The sequence below is a fragment of the Phaethon aethereus genome, assembly GCF_964289735.1.
Source record: "Phaethon aethereus genome assembly, chromosome: 1".
Lineage (NCBI taxonomy): Eukaryota > Metazoa > Chordata > Aves > Phaethontiformes > Phaethontidae > Phaethon > Phaethon aethereus.
This window is the reverse complement of record NC_138575.1, coordinates 106,593,759-106,610,470: the sequence shown is the minus strand read 5'-3', so window position 1 is coordinate 106,610,470 and position 16,712 is coordinate 106,593,759. Positions and strand designations below refer to the sequence as shown.

Here is a 16,712-nt window from a genome sequence, read left to right as displayed (position 1 = left end):
ATTCAGGAGGCTAATCCACTGCAGACATATTAAAAAACACAACACCCCATACCTCCATAAAAAGTATTTCTTGCTTAAAATAAAAACACACAGACATCTGAAAAATTTTACTGGGTTACATCATCACAAAATATGAAATACATAACAAAACCAGCCACAAGCTACTGTTTAATCCTACTTCTGTTAAACAGTTTCTTTGCCACAAGAACTGTTTGTCCCTCAAAAAAGCTTATTCTTATTTTTCTCCTAATTATCACTTATGTTTTTGCATTATCAGAAACATCAAAGCTGGGGTTTGGAGCCATCATACCAAAATGGTGTTTCCCTGTGCCAGAAGGGAACAAGTGTCAGCTTTCAACCACTCCAACAAGACGGTAAACAAGTCGATTTAGTAATTTTAAGGTTTTATGCCATTGTTTCTAACATAGTTCTGTCTTACCATTCTGCTCCAACTAGCTGCACTCACTGGAGATACCAGGAATAACGCTACCAAAAAAATATCCCAAAAGACAGCACAAGCAATTTTGGTCTTTATTCTCCTGCAGCTTCTCAACTAGCCATCATCACTATGACACTTGATTTATGGAAGATCAAAGGCTAAAACGCATACCTGTTCAACTCAACAACATGTCTGTTACAGTATTTAATACAAACACAATAATACATGATGCTAAGCACTACGTCTGACACCTATCATGGAGTAATATTGACAGAATGAATGCCAGAAAAGGTTCCAGAGTCTGAAAGCTTTCTCCCCTCTGACAAATCCCTGGGTTTCTTACAGTTCCTGGCAGACAACCCAGAGAGCCTGGAGAGATGACCAAGAAAGACTTAGAAAACAGAATAAGGGAACAACGAACAACACAAAGAATCTTGACTTTGTCAGCACATATATTTTGAACAAGCAAAGACTGGACGGATGAAACTTAGTTTGGAAAATGTCAAAAAGAAATAAAAATTACCACAGTTTACTACTGTCCTATTGTTTTCCTTACCACAGACTAAATGTTGTTGCTCGCATTAGACAAACCTCATTACGCATTTGAAGAAAACCTATCTGTGAAGAGATGTCAGCAGCATTTTTACAATTACTTAAACAGCCAACTACATATATACTGCTGATAAGAGTCAACAATACCAAGAGCAGCCTTTGAAATTGATAACCCACAGTAACTAGCAGAACCAAATACCCAAAGTCCAATCTGTTTCCTCTTGGTAAAGTCCACAGGTTGCACAAGTGTGGTGTCAAAATTTGTACTTCAGTCAGTCACATCTAAAGGACTTATGCAAGTGTACCTAGAAGCTGTCTCTGACCTTTCAAAATGTGAAGACTATTGTTCTAAAACCAGGTTTACATTAGAAGTGCTTCTTAATGCATTAGCAAATGCTACTGGTGAGCAACATCCTTTTTTGCTGCAGAAGTCCTTAGTGCAGATGCCATTAGACCAAGGAATTTATCACTACAAGTTTTGTCTGGGTTGGAGAAGACACCAGCAACAATTAGTATTATCAAAAGCATGCTCTTGCACCACCTATAAACTGTATCACTGTACAATCACTTCTCCAATATTGTACACTATACTGGCAGTGTATTTCTATGGACATTTTCTACTTTCTGTGGACTTTCTACTTCAATACCTCCCCTTCTTTGGTTTCCCCTGCAATTAATGCAATGATTCCCCAACCTACATCCCAGAACTGACTAAGTGTTTTTGAGAAAACGCTGTTATAATTGAACAACATCAACTGACAGATACTAGATTTGCAGCAAACTTACACCGATCCACACTATGTAAGGACAAACAAGCTGTTCAGAGGAATATCTGGGGAAAAAACCATACCCAGATCTTGACAGACTTGGCATTTCCTATCTCTGCAGGGCCTGGGAGACGTTTGTCAGAAGCCATTATGGTCAAAGTGCTCTACAAGGACACTTAATGGACTTAACTACCACTTAAAGCTACCTCCATTTAAAGTAGGAAACCACTCAGAGTCAACCATGACTGTTGCTGAAAGCTCAGTCTGATGCCTACTTTGATGACAATATATTATTTACAAGATCCCTTACTACTTCTTCTGCAATTGAAAGGCCCACAGCTCAGATGAAGTTTTTGCTTCTGGTATCAAAGTAAGTGTATTTTGTTTATGTAATTGTTTCTACTATTTACCATTAAGCAAAAAACCAACTAGCTTGGCCAAAATACACAATGGCTGATAGTTACACTCAAAGACATCACTCGTTATCTTATAATACTCAGTCCCTAACTTCATGGTCCAAAAGAGATCCCATTCAGAAGGTAAAGATACTTTAATCCAGTCATTGTTATTGTGCAGTAACAACATTCCTGGTTTACTGGCTGTGCTAAAATAGTGGACATCCAAGTGCTACTTAGGTCCAAATTTGCAAATTTTTCAAGTGAGAATACTCATTAAATCTATTTAGATACGTAAACTTTTAGTAAAGCCTTTTACATCGTTCCCAGAATTCACAAGTTGTAGCTGAAATACATGTATCTCCATACACAAATTGACTGTGCTCTTAATTTTACCAGTTGCGGAACCTAGACACCTTCTACCAGTTAAAGGTGTTAAAGACTAGGTTAACTTCTGTACTATGAACACTACTTTTTCATCCTGTTATCAGTTAGAATCATAGAATAGTCTGGGTTGGAAGGGACCTTTAAAGGCCATCTAGTCCAACTCCCCTGCTATGAGCAAAGACATCTTCAACTAGATCAGGTTGCTTAGAGCCCTGTCCAACCCAAGCTTGAATGTTTCCAGGGATGGGGCAATGAAAAAAGTAGCACATAGCTTTCCTCAGAAGAAAAAGCGTATTTTTGAAAAATCAGATTTATAGATTGAGTTTCCTGCTGCCACTAAGAACAGCAACATCAAGGAACTTGTATTTATATTATCTGATCGAAACAAGCTAAGATAAGCAGTTTAAGTTTAAATAATACATGTATGAAACCTGTTGAAACACACTGTACTGGGAAGCCTTGCAGAAGACATTGTATTTGAGGAGCTGGTGACATTGAACAGGCCCCATCTGTGCTGTTGGGCCTTGTACTTGGGGCTTGAGAAGCCTGAATGTTAGCATGAGTAGCCAGCCACTGCATGGGAACTGGCTGGAGGGCCCTGTTGCAGTCTGCAAGAACAAACTAACTTTGAAACTAGCTTATATGCTCAGACCTGCCTCAGAAAAAAAAAAAAAATCATAAAATCAGAGAAACACAGTGAATTCACACTATGAATCAGCATTCACCTCATGGCAAATTCTGGGGATAGAGGGGTGGAATTTATAGACAACTAACACAGCTAAAATTTCCCCACATAATGTCAGTACCTGGCATTATCACTCTACAGATTAAGTCTGGCAGTTAACATCTCTAACTTTGTCCAGTCTTGCCCTCCCCTTCTGCCAACTTGAACTTTTTATCCACGGTCTACCTTAGCAACGTGAAAAAACCCACACATTCCATACATTACACTTTTATTCACTGACAGTATAATCCAAGGCCCCGTTCTCCAAAAAATGCATCATGCCAGCTAACAGAATTAGTACCCGGAACTTTTGAGGAAAGTGCTATATACACCTACCATCGAAATTAAGTGGCATCTAAAACTGTGAGGGCAGGGGAAGGAGATGAAGGGGTAGTCTTCAGTTTTGAGATGGTTTTATTTACATTAATTTACAATGTTTAACTGACATAACAAATAATCAGATTTATGAACTCATACATTTATTTATTTTAGGGTAACAAGCAAGAAGTTGGTAGAAAAATATTTTCTGTCCAAATTTTTTTTGATGATGCAAAGAAAAACCAAAAGAAGTTTGGCAAATAAATCTAAATGCTAACAAGTGTTATTTATAATTTTCTGTCTGAAAGAACTAATCACTATAATCGCATTCAAATTACACTGCAATAGCATTACTATTAAAATCTGTTTGCTGCTATTTAAAAAACACACCACTGTTAGAAGCCTGATTTTTTTCTTAAATACTTTCCAATTGTTGTAAACAGGATTAAAATAAAGCAGCAACATTTTGAAAAAAAAAACAACCTTTCAGGTGTTTATAAAACTAAGCATTAAAGAACTCACTCTTATTAGAAAACTCAGATCAAATATGCCATAGATTAAGTCAATGAATTCCATAAGCCATAGTTAAACTTGCCAAAGAACCCCAATGGAAGCTGGACATATACACATGCTAGCTAGAAACTCCTTCAAAAAAGTTCTGTGTATATACACACTTGTGCATTAAGTACATAAAGTGCAATTAATAAAGATATTTTTATGTATTTTCACAAAAAGCTAAAAGGAAGCTGTAAAACAAACAAAGGAAAAGCTAGCTTTCACACTCATATCAAAAACTTTAAACCACTGAAAGCTAAGATACATCTACCTTGAATTTTACACAGACTAGGAAACAGCTACCTGCAGGTCAAGCGACATCTCTGTACAGCCCAGGCACAGGCATCTCTTTCAAAAGCTTCAGGGATCCCCTCTTTTTCCCCCCCTTTTTAGGGAAGGGTGCAACAAGGAAAGAAAAAACCACAAAACTTTCTGATACCGTCACCAGTACCAAACTGCTACCTTAATCACTTTTTTAAAAAAACCCTTTATCACTTTAGGCTTTCTCCCTTACTGCCTGACAAAACAGACAGCAATGCCTATTTTTATTTGCTTTCTTTAAAGAGAAAAAAACTGCTTCAACAATGGATACAGATCAAAGTAGCTAACCTAAATGCTATGCTTTGCTGCAGTCTCTCTCCCATCCCTTTGGAGTTTGTCAACAAAAAGATTATTTTTCTACTGGTGCTACATGCTGAAATTAGTTCAGTATCCCACAAGTACCCGCTGTTGATCAAAACACCTGCTAGCCAGTGGCAAGAAAGTAGCAAAGAGCTGAACAAAGAAGGAAGCACAGCAGCAGAGAGAGGAGCACCCCAACCAAAAAAATGGGGACAAATAGATACAACTATTTAGCCTCCTACAGACTGGACCCAAGGGAGTAGATAGTACAGCCACCATACTACTTGCAAGATGAAAAATTTAAAGTTACTGCCATAGCATTTTTTTTAAGCTGGGATTTTTCTAAATCACTTCCTCTAAATGAGAATGAAAAATTTATACAGCGCATCTGATCCCCATTAAAAGAAAGGGAAATGAAAAACCTTTTCTACCAGACTTCACTGGAAAATCTCACACATGTTCATAGAGCCCATGCCATTGGCAGTACTGGACACATACTGTTTACTCCCAAAACCTGAAATATTTCAGTACAAACGATATCCATATATTGAACTTGAAAGACATTATAATCCATGATCTTTCCAAAGATTAGGGTAAAGCTTGCGAGTTCATATTAACTGAGAGAGAGGATTTGTTTGTTCAGATAGTAGATCTGAGTCACCTGGCTCATTCAGCATGCAAAAGTTTTACCTCCTTCTCCACTACTTTAGACTACAGCTTTTTTTATGAGAATGTTAAACAATCCCTGAAGTTGTAAAGCACGTCTTTCAGCTCTGTTTCCTCCTTTCTTACAAGGGAGAGATTTTCTCCCCCATTTCTCCTATATCTCTCCTAGGGATGTTAAGGGGTTTGGTGACAGCGGGGGGTGAGGAAGGCAATTGCAGAAGGGTGCGACAGAGAGGACATCACATGACAAGTCCAATCAAAATACAAACTGAGGAAGGACCTCAGAACTGACAAACAGTATTTATTTGCCTTAAGTTCTTACCTTTATATACAAAGTATACAGATTGTGATACTTTCAGTAGTTCTCTCCAATTCCTTCTTCTCAAAGAAAAGCTGGATTTTAGCTCTAACCTCTGGAGAGCTCCTGCACCAGCTCCACTCCCAAACCACTGCATCTACTATTCCACAAATGCTTCTATGTAGAGTCATTGCTACTGTTCATGTAACAATGTGAAGCTATTGTGCAAGTATTTACAACCGGCATGCTGCCCAAATTTTCCTCAAAAAAGCTGGCACACCAAAGCAGTATGCAACACTTTGTATTTCTATTAAACTTATACAATTTCCTAGAGGAGTCACATTTGGCAGGAAGAACTGTTTATACAGGACAACTTAAATCTTATTGAAAGCAATCAAAGATTCATAATTTCAAAATGAGCTGCATAAGTCTTAGAATGGAAAGCATTAACTAACTTACAGCTTACCAATCCCTGTCAAACCAGGGACATTTATACTGTTAATATTTACCACAACACGTGGTAAGGCTCACATAAACAGGGATGTCCAACGGCATTTTAGACAGCCTAAAATACCCAAGGTCTCTGCTTAAGCCTGGCACTTATGACAGAATTTACTAAAATTCTATTTTTTCCTGGGATAGCAAGTACAGTATAATCAGGATGCCCCCTAAAGCTGGTAAAATGAGCTTCTGACTCCTATAATTACACAACGAATTCATTCTAGATGTGAAATTTCCAAACAGTTGTGGCAGTGCAGCACATTTTCATTTAAAACATATAGTAACTCAGCATGACGTTAATAAGAGTCTTTTAGACAATTCCGCCAGCCCTCCTGCCTTTATTCTAAAGCATCTTATCAAATGCTTATACATCCAGAAACTTAGATCTGATAACATCACACTCACATGTGACCATAGGGAATGCCTGGAAGCACATACCCTGTGCACGCATATAGCCTGCCTATTAGTGACACACTAGGAAAGAGAGTGCCTTCAAAACAGAAGTCTGACCCCACACACTGAATCAGCACGGAGTTTAACAACCATCCAATGCATTGTTTTGTCCAAAAAAAATCCCTACGCTAAGTGTAATAAACTACCTAAATCTGTTTGTGATCAGCACCAATACACTGTCTGCTGAAAAGCCTTGTCCATCAGCTCCTTCTTGAAGAGCATGAATGCAAATAGAAGATCAGACCCTTAGCATTGCCCAGAAACAGAGCGGTAAGTTTCCTCCAGTCACACATCTTTGCAGTGGTATTTAGGTATTTAACCACCCTTCAAAGTCTATGAAGTCTGTGTGTGTATGTTAGCTTAGCCACATTCCTACAAGCCTTCTCTTGACCAAAAAGGTGGGATTTTGTTTTGGTTTTGAGTGGGAGGACTTAAAGAAGAAATACTGATAGACCTGACATCCACGTTCTCCTAAATTATTACTTTAGCAGGATTTCTCCACTTGTCTACTCCCACTATAAAGGACACCGTCCTTACTTTGGTGTCTCTTACCAGCATCACCTGGAAGTGGGAGAACCCAGACCTCAACCTGCCTTTAAAGCCTGTGGAACACACAAATGGAGACAAACCACTCAATGAATGCAAAACTAGTTCACATAACAAGGGCTCACATTTTCTATTTCATAACCTACATGCTTAGGAGTTAATTTTGTGTGACTGAGTATCACTCAATTACTTTTGCAGATCTAGGTCACATTTTTTTTTTTTTGAACTTAGCATAACCTTTAGGTAGTGGTACTCCTACTTGGGAGACAGTAGGTCCACCCCTCCCTACTGGAACTTCATGCCCTGCTGTGAAATTATTTTCTCTCTCTAACGCTAAGCACAAGAGCAGACATGCCAGGCAACACAGCACACTAGGACAGCAAGGACACGAGGGAACCAGAAGTATACTATGCCTGGGCAACAGCTCCAAAGAAAAAAACAAGGGTGTCAAATAGAAAGCATTAGAGCTACTGCTACCTTCAAACAACATCAGTCAACAGAATCAGAGCTGCATGATTAAACAAACTGTCAGCAAGGTGCTGGGTTTTGTTTGTGGTTTTTTTTTTTTCTTTAAGTGTTTCAAGAGAGTAGGTTAAAATAAATTTAGCACTAGAAATATCCAGATTAATGGAACAGCTTCAAGACATTCCCATAAGTGACCTAGTCACCTGGGTCATTAAGACAGATCTTCAAATATCTATTCTGAGATAAAAGGCCTAAACCAGAATTTAATTGCAAATAACATCCAGATAATGTTCATTGGTAAGGTGCTTCCAACAGCAGCATGAGGCAAAACAGACTGTTGTTCAAAGGAGCTTGGAGACCTATCCTTTACAGCATGGCCAGAAATATTCACTAATAAGTGTCCTTCAACTTGCTAACATGAGGTGCTGTAAGAATGTCAAATAAATTTTCAGATACTTGGGGATGAGGCAGCCATATTACAGCAAAAAATTTCTTTTGCAGAGTATTTTTTTCTTCCAGAGGAAAACTCATGTTTTAAAAATTTTAAACACAAAAACCTGATCTTGTTGCACTTGACACACTGCCTTAAGACATTATTTTCTTTTTAAGCTAATGAATAACTGTATGAAGCAAAGCTTCAGAAGTACAAAGTAAACTGAAGCATGAGTGAGAGGTTTTAGATCTCTGACACCGTACAAGTGAAAAAGAGTTTCTTTTGTGGAAGACAGAAGATGAAGGAGCAGCTAGGATTAGAAGGCATAGTAGGAGTAAATAGGAGGTAACAGGGAGACTGAGAAGAAAGAGAACTGTGCGTACATAAATACTGAAACTGAACAGGGAGAGAAAAGCATGTTCATGGGATAGGATGTCAGTTTAAGGCAGTCCTCCATAATAAGAATGCCTTCTTTACAGCTTGGAAGTAGTAAAGGAACATACATAAATACTTGAATTTAAAGTATTCAGCAAAACAAAGCTTTTCCTCACTATTACAATGAGACTATGATTAGATTTCTGGTCATGTAATCTATTGTTTTAAAATTCTAGGCAAGTTCTCAGAGCCCATCCAACAACCTCAGACATGCTAGTACTACATAAGAGAGCTGAGGGAGCCTTCACTCAGTTTTTCAGAGTACTTAGTTTTAATTCATATACAGACGCAACTGCCTTGCTAACAAAATGCAATACCTACACCCCAATACCTTCCTGCTTTTTTGTAAAGCCAGCAGCTATTAAGACAATTACCAACTTGAATCTTTTCATGAGGCCTATGACCAGGTATGCATATACTAGGTGTACATTGGCCTATGTAACTACTTCCTCACAAACTTCAAAATTAAGGTCATCAGTGATGCAGTCAGCTGTGCTTGTCAGGTTTGGTAATCCTTATGCACAAGAGCATTCTAAAGACTACCATAATGCAGAAGCATATATTCCATTAAGCAGGCAGGTATTGGTTTCTATAATGCTGTACTGGGTTTGTGTGGCAAGCTTTTGGTAGCTGGGGGTGGCACGTGAGAAGCTGCTAAAAGCTTCCCTTATGTCTGGCAGAGCCAGTGGCAGCCAGCTCCAAGAAAGACCCACCACTGGCCAAGGCTGAGCCCATCAGCAATGGTGGTAGCACCTCTGGGTTAACATGTTTAAGAAGCAGTCAAAAAACCCACACAACTGCAGCAGAAGAAAGGAGTGAGGATATGCAAGAGCAACAGCCCTGCAAACACCAAGGTCAGTGAAGGAGGGGGAGGAGGTGCTCCAGGCACTGGAGCAGAGGTTCCCCTGCAGCAACTGGTGAAGCCTGTGGTGAGGTCGGCTGTGCCCCTGTAGCCCATGGAGCTCCATGGTGGAGCAGACCTCCACCTGCAACCCATAGAGGAACCTACACTGGAGCAGGTTTGCTGGCAAGACTTGTGACCCCATGGGGGACCCACACTGGAGCAGTCTGGTCCTGAAGGATGGCACTCTGTGGAAGGGACCCAGGCTGGAGCAGTTCATGAAGAACTGCAGCCTGTTGGAAAGACTCGCATTGGAGAAGTTTGTGGAGAACTGTCTCCCACGGGAGGGACTCCACGTTGGAGTAGGGGAAGGGTGTGAGGAGTCCTCCCCTGAGTAGGAAGGAGCAGCAGAGACATCTGACCACAAGCCCCATTTCCCATCCCCCTGCGCTGCTCAGAAGTGGGGGAGGTAGAGAAAATCGGGAGTAAAATCAAGCCCAGGAAGAAGGGGGTGGGGGCGAGGTGTTTATAAGACAAGTCAAGTCTGCTTTGCCCATGACAGTAACTGCTGAGTGATCTCTCCCTGTCCTTGTCTCGACCCACGAGCTTCTCGTACATTTTTCTCTCCCCTGTCCAGCTGAGGAAGGCAGCTATAGAGCAGCTTTGGTGTGACCCTGGCCTCCAGCCAATGCCAACCCACAAGGGCTCTAGAATCATTCCCAGTAGCTCAGCAGAAGTCAAATGAACTTACAGGATGCCACCAAAAAAATACAGCAATGTATGACATTGTTTTTCATGAATATTTAGTGTTGCACACCCAATACAGCAGCCTGTATGGGAAAACAGAAGAGGAAAATCCAGTTTTTCAAAGTTAGCTCCCTACACAGATGACACATCATAGTCAATTCTGTGACAGACCTTACTCCAGCCTTCCCCTCCTTGCCACCCATCATCATCTAAAACTAGGATGCCAGCTGGGTCACTCTTCAACTTCCTTCCATTCCCAAACCTGCTGGACCACAACAGCTGCCTTCCTGCTCAATCCTATTGAACCCAATTCTACACCTTTTCATTTTCAATACCTCAGTCAAGTACTCACCACTGTGCACCTCAGAATAGAAAAAAAAAAAGACAGAACCATCATAAAGCAGCAGTAATCTGATACTAGGTAGATGCAAACAGAAATATAACAAGTATTTCCCTTTTGTAAGGGTGCAGGGGTCAAAGAACACTACTAGAAGCCTATGAACCAATTGTCAGATATATTGTTAATTGATCCAGCTACAAAAGCCACTGAGTAGATGTTCCAGTCTTCTCAACCAAAAATTCATCAACACTTCAGAAGAAATGGGACCTTCTCTCAACCCATACCTATAACCAAGCACTATAGCCAGTATTTTGGCTAGCTGAACAAAGTGTCCTGTTTGAAGCTTTAACCAAGATAAGAACTGAATCTGTGCATTTGTACATTTTTACTTATTTACTCTATAAATTGAACTATTCTATAAATTGAACTATTCAAAAAAGCTTTCACCGAGGACTACATAGTCTGTAGATTACAGAGGCAGTTGCAGGGGCTAGATAATAAGCCATGCACATTGTTATAGCAGAAAATTCAAATGGGGAGCACCTCCTAACACCAGCTTGTAACTCCATAAAATGCAATTACACCACAGGCATTAATGGTTTTAATTAAACCAATTATGTCCTAAGAGGTAGAAGACTAAAAATACATGCTAAATTATACAAAGTCTTTAGCCTAAATAACACTCGGGAGTTAACAAAATACTTGTGGGAAAACATATCACAGATGGTCAAACAATGTAGCACAGTGATATTCTATGCAAACACTGTAACTTGAGGGTTTTGGCTTTTTTTCTTTAAGTAGATTCTTGTTTCAAGCTCTGAATAGTGTGTGTTTGGGTCAAGGCTGAATAGTTCACTGTATATACACGAAAAGGATTTCACCCTTCCCCAAAGAAAATACACACACACAAACTCGGGGTCAAATTCAAGCATTCAGAGAAAGGAAAAATGACAGATTTATTTTCTCCATGAACACCATTTGCAAAAATATGCCCACGTACGACAAAGAACTTAAGAGGGAATGTGACCAGAAGTCTTTCTTCCCACTAGTCACTCATTTAACTATAGTACTCTGTACTCCATGCTTAGGACTTAACTAGGTCCTAGCATCACATTTTAGGCATTACTTCTTTTAGAGAAGCACTTCGTTCCAATCAAACCATCCATTCAGTGTTTCTCAAGGCCCTGTGAAAAAAAGGAAAAAAATTCAGCTGTCTAAAGCAGCAAGTTATACTTTACGAGAGGTTGAAAGAGACAGTCCTTGAAAGCAAAAGAAAAATTTTCAGAACTTGAAGCAACATCATGATTCATTTTATCATGAATCTGGCAATTCTCAATGTGAATCAGTATAGTTATATTACACTGCAGAATGCAGGCTGATACAAGTAAAGTCTGTCTATCCTTCAACATCCCCCTCCCCCAAAAAAAAAGAAAAGAAAAAAGATTGTGCAAAGATCTCAGTATTAGATATGCTATCATGCAGACATGGTCACCATCCCAGGGGTGAAGGGGTACAGCACAGGGTAGGAGAGTTGGATGTGAACTCCAGCAAGATAGGCCTGCACCTGGTCAAGGTACAGGCAAGCAAGGCCAAGCTAAGGCCTCTGTAGAAAGCCAGATTCTTGTTCCCGGTCTGTCTTCTACTCCCTATAGCACACAGGTAGAGCCAGAGAGAGCTGGGTTTCTTCAGACTAGGGATGAAAAGGCTAACTTGGAGGCATAGGTTGCTGATGCCCACTTACAGTCTTAAGCTATCTAAAGAGACAGGTAGGGGGGTGTGCCTAGAGCAAAGAATGAGACAGGCTCTCCTCCAAGGTACACAGGAAAAAAGACCAGAGGCAAAGTTGCAGCAAGGGAAGTTACAGTATTAAAAAAAGACACTTTCATGATGAGGGTAGACAAACATGGGGAGAGGCTGCCCAAGGAGGCTGTGGAAGGAAATCCTCAGAGAGCCAGCACAACCCAACAAAGTCCTGGGCAACCCAGTCCAACATCAAAAATGGCCCTGCTTTGACTGTGAGAATAAGCCCTCATAATCAAGTTTGTTGCAGGATGCGCAGCTATCATGCATAAACAGTCACAAAATTTTCCCCTAGCAATAATCTGGCTATGCTAATATGGTGCTGTGGATAAAACAGCAGACAGACTCAAGCCCAAAGGGTGAGTCAACAACTTGCTGATGTCACTGTCAAGAATAGACCCTAAATCTTTTCCTTCCCCTCCCTTCTACAGAAGAACATACTGTTACTAAGTGAGACAAAGGGAGGACTATTTTTATATGTTTTTGCACAAGGCATAGTATAAGGATCTCCACAGACAAATGTTTAAAAAGCTTTGTTACTCAAGCATCCTTAATCCTCTGTCAAAATCCCCAACTTTTATTTTCCTAGGCAATACACAGTATGATAGCTATGAGCTACAAAATTCCCATCAGTCCTTAATTAGTTTGTCTAATATTAAGTAAGGCCAACAACACTGGAAATTCTAAGAAGAAATTTAGACTACTGCAGGAAAAGTACCCATACATACTGTATTTGATCAAGTCTCTTTCACTTCTGTTCTTTCCCAAAGCTTCCTAATCCAAAAAAAAAAAACGCTTTTGGTGCTACAGGGTACCAGGAACAACAGCTGCCTCCTGTCCCCTTCATCAGGAACAACTCAACCTTCTGAACTGAGAAACTACCTGTACCTTTGTTGTTTAAACTATTCAAGTGGTAAAAAATGCCACAGGACAGGTGTATCGGGGGAAAGTTAGAGAGAGAAAGCCAGCCAGTAGTATCAGAAGGAATAATGAACAGATTGTTACTTGTTCAGCAGTTGAGTGGTATCACTTCTATCCAGTTTTACTACCCTATAAAAGTAAATCAATTGCTAATACCAAGTATACATTTAAGAATTTAGTCCTCCTGCCCTACCTACAATGAGGCCATGGCAAGCAGTTGACAGCTGATCAACTCCTAGCACATAGATTTGCTTAACAGTACATATTCCTGGTTGCTTCGTCACAACCTTGCCTATACTATGTGTGGGATACATCTGACCCATTGGGTTACTTAATGACAGGACCCACAAATGTATGATTAACATTTAAGTCACCATTTAAAATAATTTCTACATTTCTACAGGCATAAGAATTTACTGCCAGTAGGATTTAAGGTTAATATGTGCAACCTTACTCAGTTCACACACTTGAAGCTCCAAAGGTAAATAAATTTAAATACATTTCTGCTTCTAGACAGCTTGCCAGGTTTATTTTGCTTTACACTTTTACTTAAAGGATTAGTTATGCAAGTGCTGTATCATTATGTAACTGTATTAATCCACACAGTATTCAACTCTGTTTTCAGTTCTAACTCCCGTCTCAAAAGGGGCCAGGAAAAGACACACTGCACAGCAAAGGATCAGACATGAGGATCACCTTCATACATCATCACCTTCATAGAACAACCAGTTAAATGCCATCAGGATCCTTCAGCATGGAACAAAGATCATATAGCTCTCCACCACTCAGGATGTCATGGACAGAGTGAACAGAGTTGTGCAGGGCTGTTCCTCCAGCACAAGAGTTGGAGAAAAGTAAGCAAAACCCACATACTGGAGGCTCAAAACACCCGAGACCTGGTTCTTCACACAAGCAGCAATTAGGGTGCAAAACTCCTTTCTCCTTGGCACTCTTGATGCAAAACCTCTCAATAAAAACACACTTAGAGCTATTAAATACAGACTGAATCACAATTCATGGAAGTTCAGATGAGCATTGCATGGAGACACCAAGAGGCATTCCCCTGTGCTTACACTCTTCCTCCTTGCCACTCTCTACCATCCACAGAATGCAAGACAGGACAGGCTTGTTGTTTGAGCTTAGAGTAAGACATTCAGTTTCTCACTGGTTGTCACTAAAGTTTTCATTTTTCTTTTAAAATAATTAATAGGGTACATGTTTCCACAATAACTCTATAGTAAGTGACCAGTTCGAGGTTCAGAAGCCAAGAAGGGATAAGATACAAACAGGATCATCTGAGTTCTGTGCTCAAGATGAATGAACCTGAGAAGTACACAAAAGTTTTGCAGACTCACTGTATTCAGCACAGCTGTACTATCCTCAGAAATACAAACACCATCATCCACCATGTGCCCATTTAGATGGGACACGCATTTGGGAAACCCAAATGTTTTAATGAATGGTTTTATTAAGAGCCAGATCCACCCACTTATGACTTCCTACACCCTGGAACCTCACTGAAAGAATTAGGTGTTTTACAGCACTGCATACATTACCACAAGCTTGCCAGGAATCATTGTTTAATAAACCCAGTTATTCTATCATTAAGAGATTACAGTTTAAGAAAGTGGTCTGTAAATCAGCCTAGCAGTTTACTCAATCCTTAATCCCATTTTACAAGATCTAGCCTTACCACTATTCTCTGCCAGAACCCAACAGGACACCTGGTAATGCGAAGCCAAAAGCACCATGTACAATACAGTAAAAGAAAAAAAGACAAATACTTCAAAAAAAAAAAAAAATCAAATTCCCTCTTACTACCCTCCCACATACATAGACTTTTCCAGACTTTTGGGATATAGGGCATTAGTCAGTACTACAATTCTGATTATCAGAGGAGCGCTAGTGAAATGCAACATATAAAGTTGCGCCATAAAAGCGCCCAATTCCCGTTTTCAATTGGCCAGTGAGGTTTTTAGCTGTCTTTCATGCCAGTAGTTTGGCTCTGCAGGACACAGGTCACCTCTGCCTGAGCTGCTGCTGGCAGGCTCTCGCCCAGGCCCGCTGCCTGTCCTGGCCAGAGGGCTGGTGCCGCAGTTCCCGGCTAAAGGCAAAATAAAATAAAAAAAAGGGATGCTCAGACCGGCAACCCGAGCACCCCCTGCTACTTTATCGATTGGAGGTCTGACGAACAGCTTGAGCTGGGCATTCAGGGCTATCTCAAGAAATGCGCCTAAAAGAAAATTCTCCAGAAAGGGGAGATTCAGGAGCAGTTTATTTACAGGTTCCCACAGCGGGACTTAAAAAAAATCATTTTTATTGGCGACAGCGGCTCTGCCAACCGCCCTCACAAACTGTCCCCGCCGCTCGCCCCGCGGCGCACCTGCCTGCGCCCCAAGGGCCAGGCTCGCCTGTAAACCAGCTCCCCCCGCCGTAACGAAGCGATGCCGCTTTCAGGCGGCCCCAAGGGGGACAACGAAGACTCCTGAAGCGCCGGAGCGGCGCGGGGGACAGGACGGCCCGGCCCGGCCGCTCACAACGCTGGTAACGCCGGCGAGAGGCCCGCGGCGAAGGCCTCCCTGCAGCGGCGCGCCCTACTCCGCTCAGCAGGCCCTGCCGAGCCCCAGCGGCGGCTCCGCCCGCGGCGGAGGCGCCTCTGTCGGAAGGGCCGGCACGAAACCCCGCTCCGGGTCCGCCCCCCCGCCACCGCCGCCGCCGGGGCGGGAAGCGGAGCCGCCTCGGCGCTGGCTGAGGGACGGCCCCCGCCGCGACGGGGAGGGGAGAGGAGGGAGGGGGAGGGGACACCGTCCGTCCCGCCGCTCCCCCCGCCCGCCCCGGCGCCCCCAGAGGCGGGCGGTCGCCGCCTCGCTCGCCCGCCGCCCCTCGCCCTGCCGAGGCAGCGCTCCCTTTCCCGCCGCGCAGGCCTAGGCCGCCGGCGGGCGTGCGGGCCGGGGTGGTACCTGCGCTGGAAGTCCGTCTCGAAGGGGGCCAGGTAGGGGTCCCGCTCCAGCAGCTGCTGCAGCTTCGGCGGCTGCGGGGGTTGGGTAGTGGCGGCGGCCGCCATCTTGCCCGCCGCGGGATCCGCGCCGCGCCGCCGCTAAATACACCCGGGGAGGGGGCCGGGGCGGGCGAGGCGCCCCCTGCCTCTCACCGCCCGGCGCCGCCCACCGGCCGGGGCAGCCCGCCGGGGCCGGGAGGCGGCCGCCTCCGCCGCCCCTCCCCGCCCGCTGTGCCAGCCGCCTGGGCCGCTACGGGCTGCGCTTCCCGCTCGGTGCCCGGGGCGGCGGTGTCGGGGCTCCGGGTGCCTCGGGGACTCGGCGGGGGTAGGGGGCTACTGGGAGGACCCCGTCCCTGCCTCCCCCTGGCGCGGACGAAGGAAGAGTTTGGTTTCGCAGCCCCGATCTCAGCCCGCAGGGGGGTAGTGGGGTGGTAAAAAGTGCCGTTCTGCTCAAAAGGGTTCGGGGTGTCGGGGCGGGCCTGGGCCGCGGCGCTGGCGGAGCCCGCCGTG

General features: G+C 42.8%; 1 protein-coding gene across 1 annotated transcript in view; it reads right to left on the bottom strand.

Moving 5' to 3' along the window:
- Positions 1-16,268, bottom strand: part of GBE1 (1,4-alpha-glucan branching enzyme 1) — a gene marked incomplete at both ends in the record, with an annotated part of 173,296 nt that extends 157,028 nt beyond the window's left edge. Inside the window, one exon of the mRNA XM_081996299.1 lies at positions 16,165-16,268. Within this exon, the coding sequence (XP_081852425.1) occupies positions 16,165-16,268 (104 nt within the window). The remainder of the gene's footprint in view (positions 1-16,164) is intronic.
- Between the last annotated feature and the right edge of the window lie 444 nt (positions 16,269-16,712).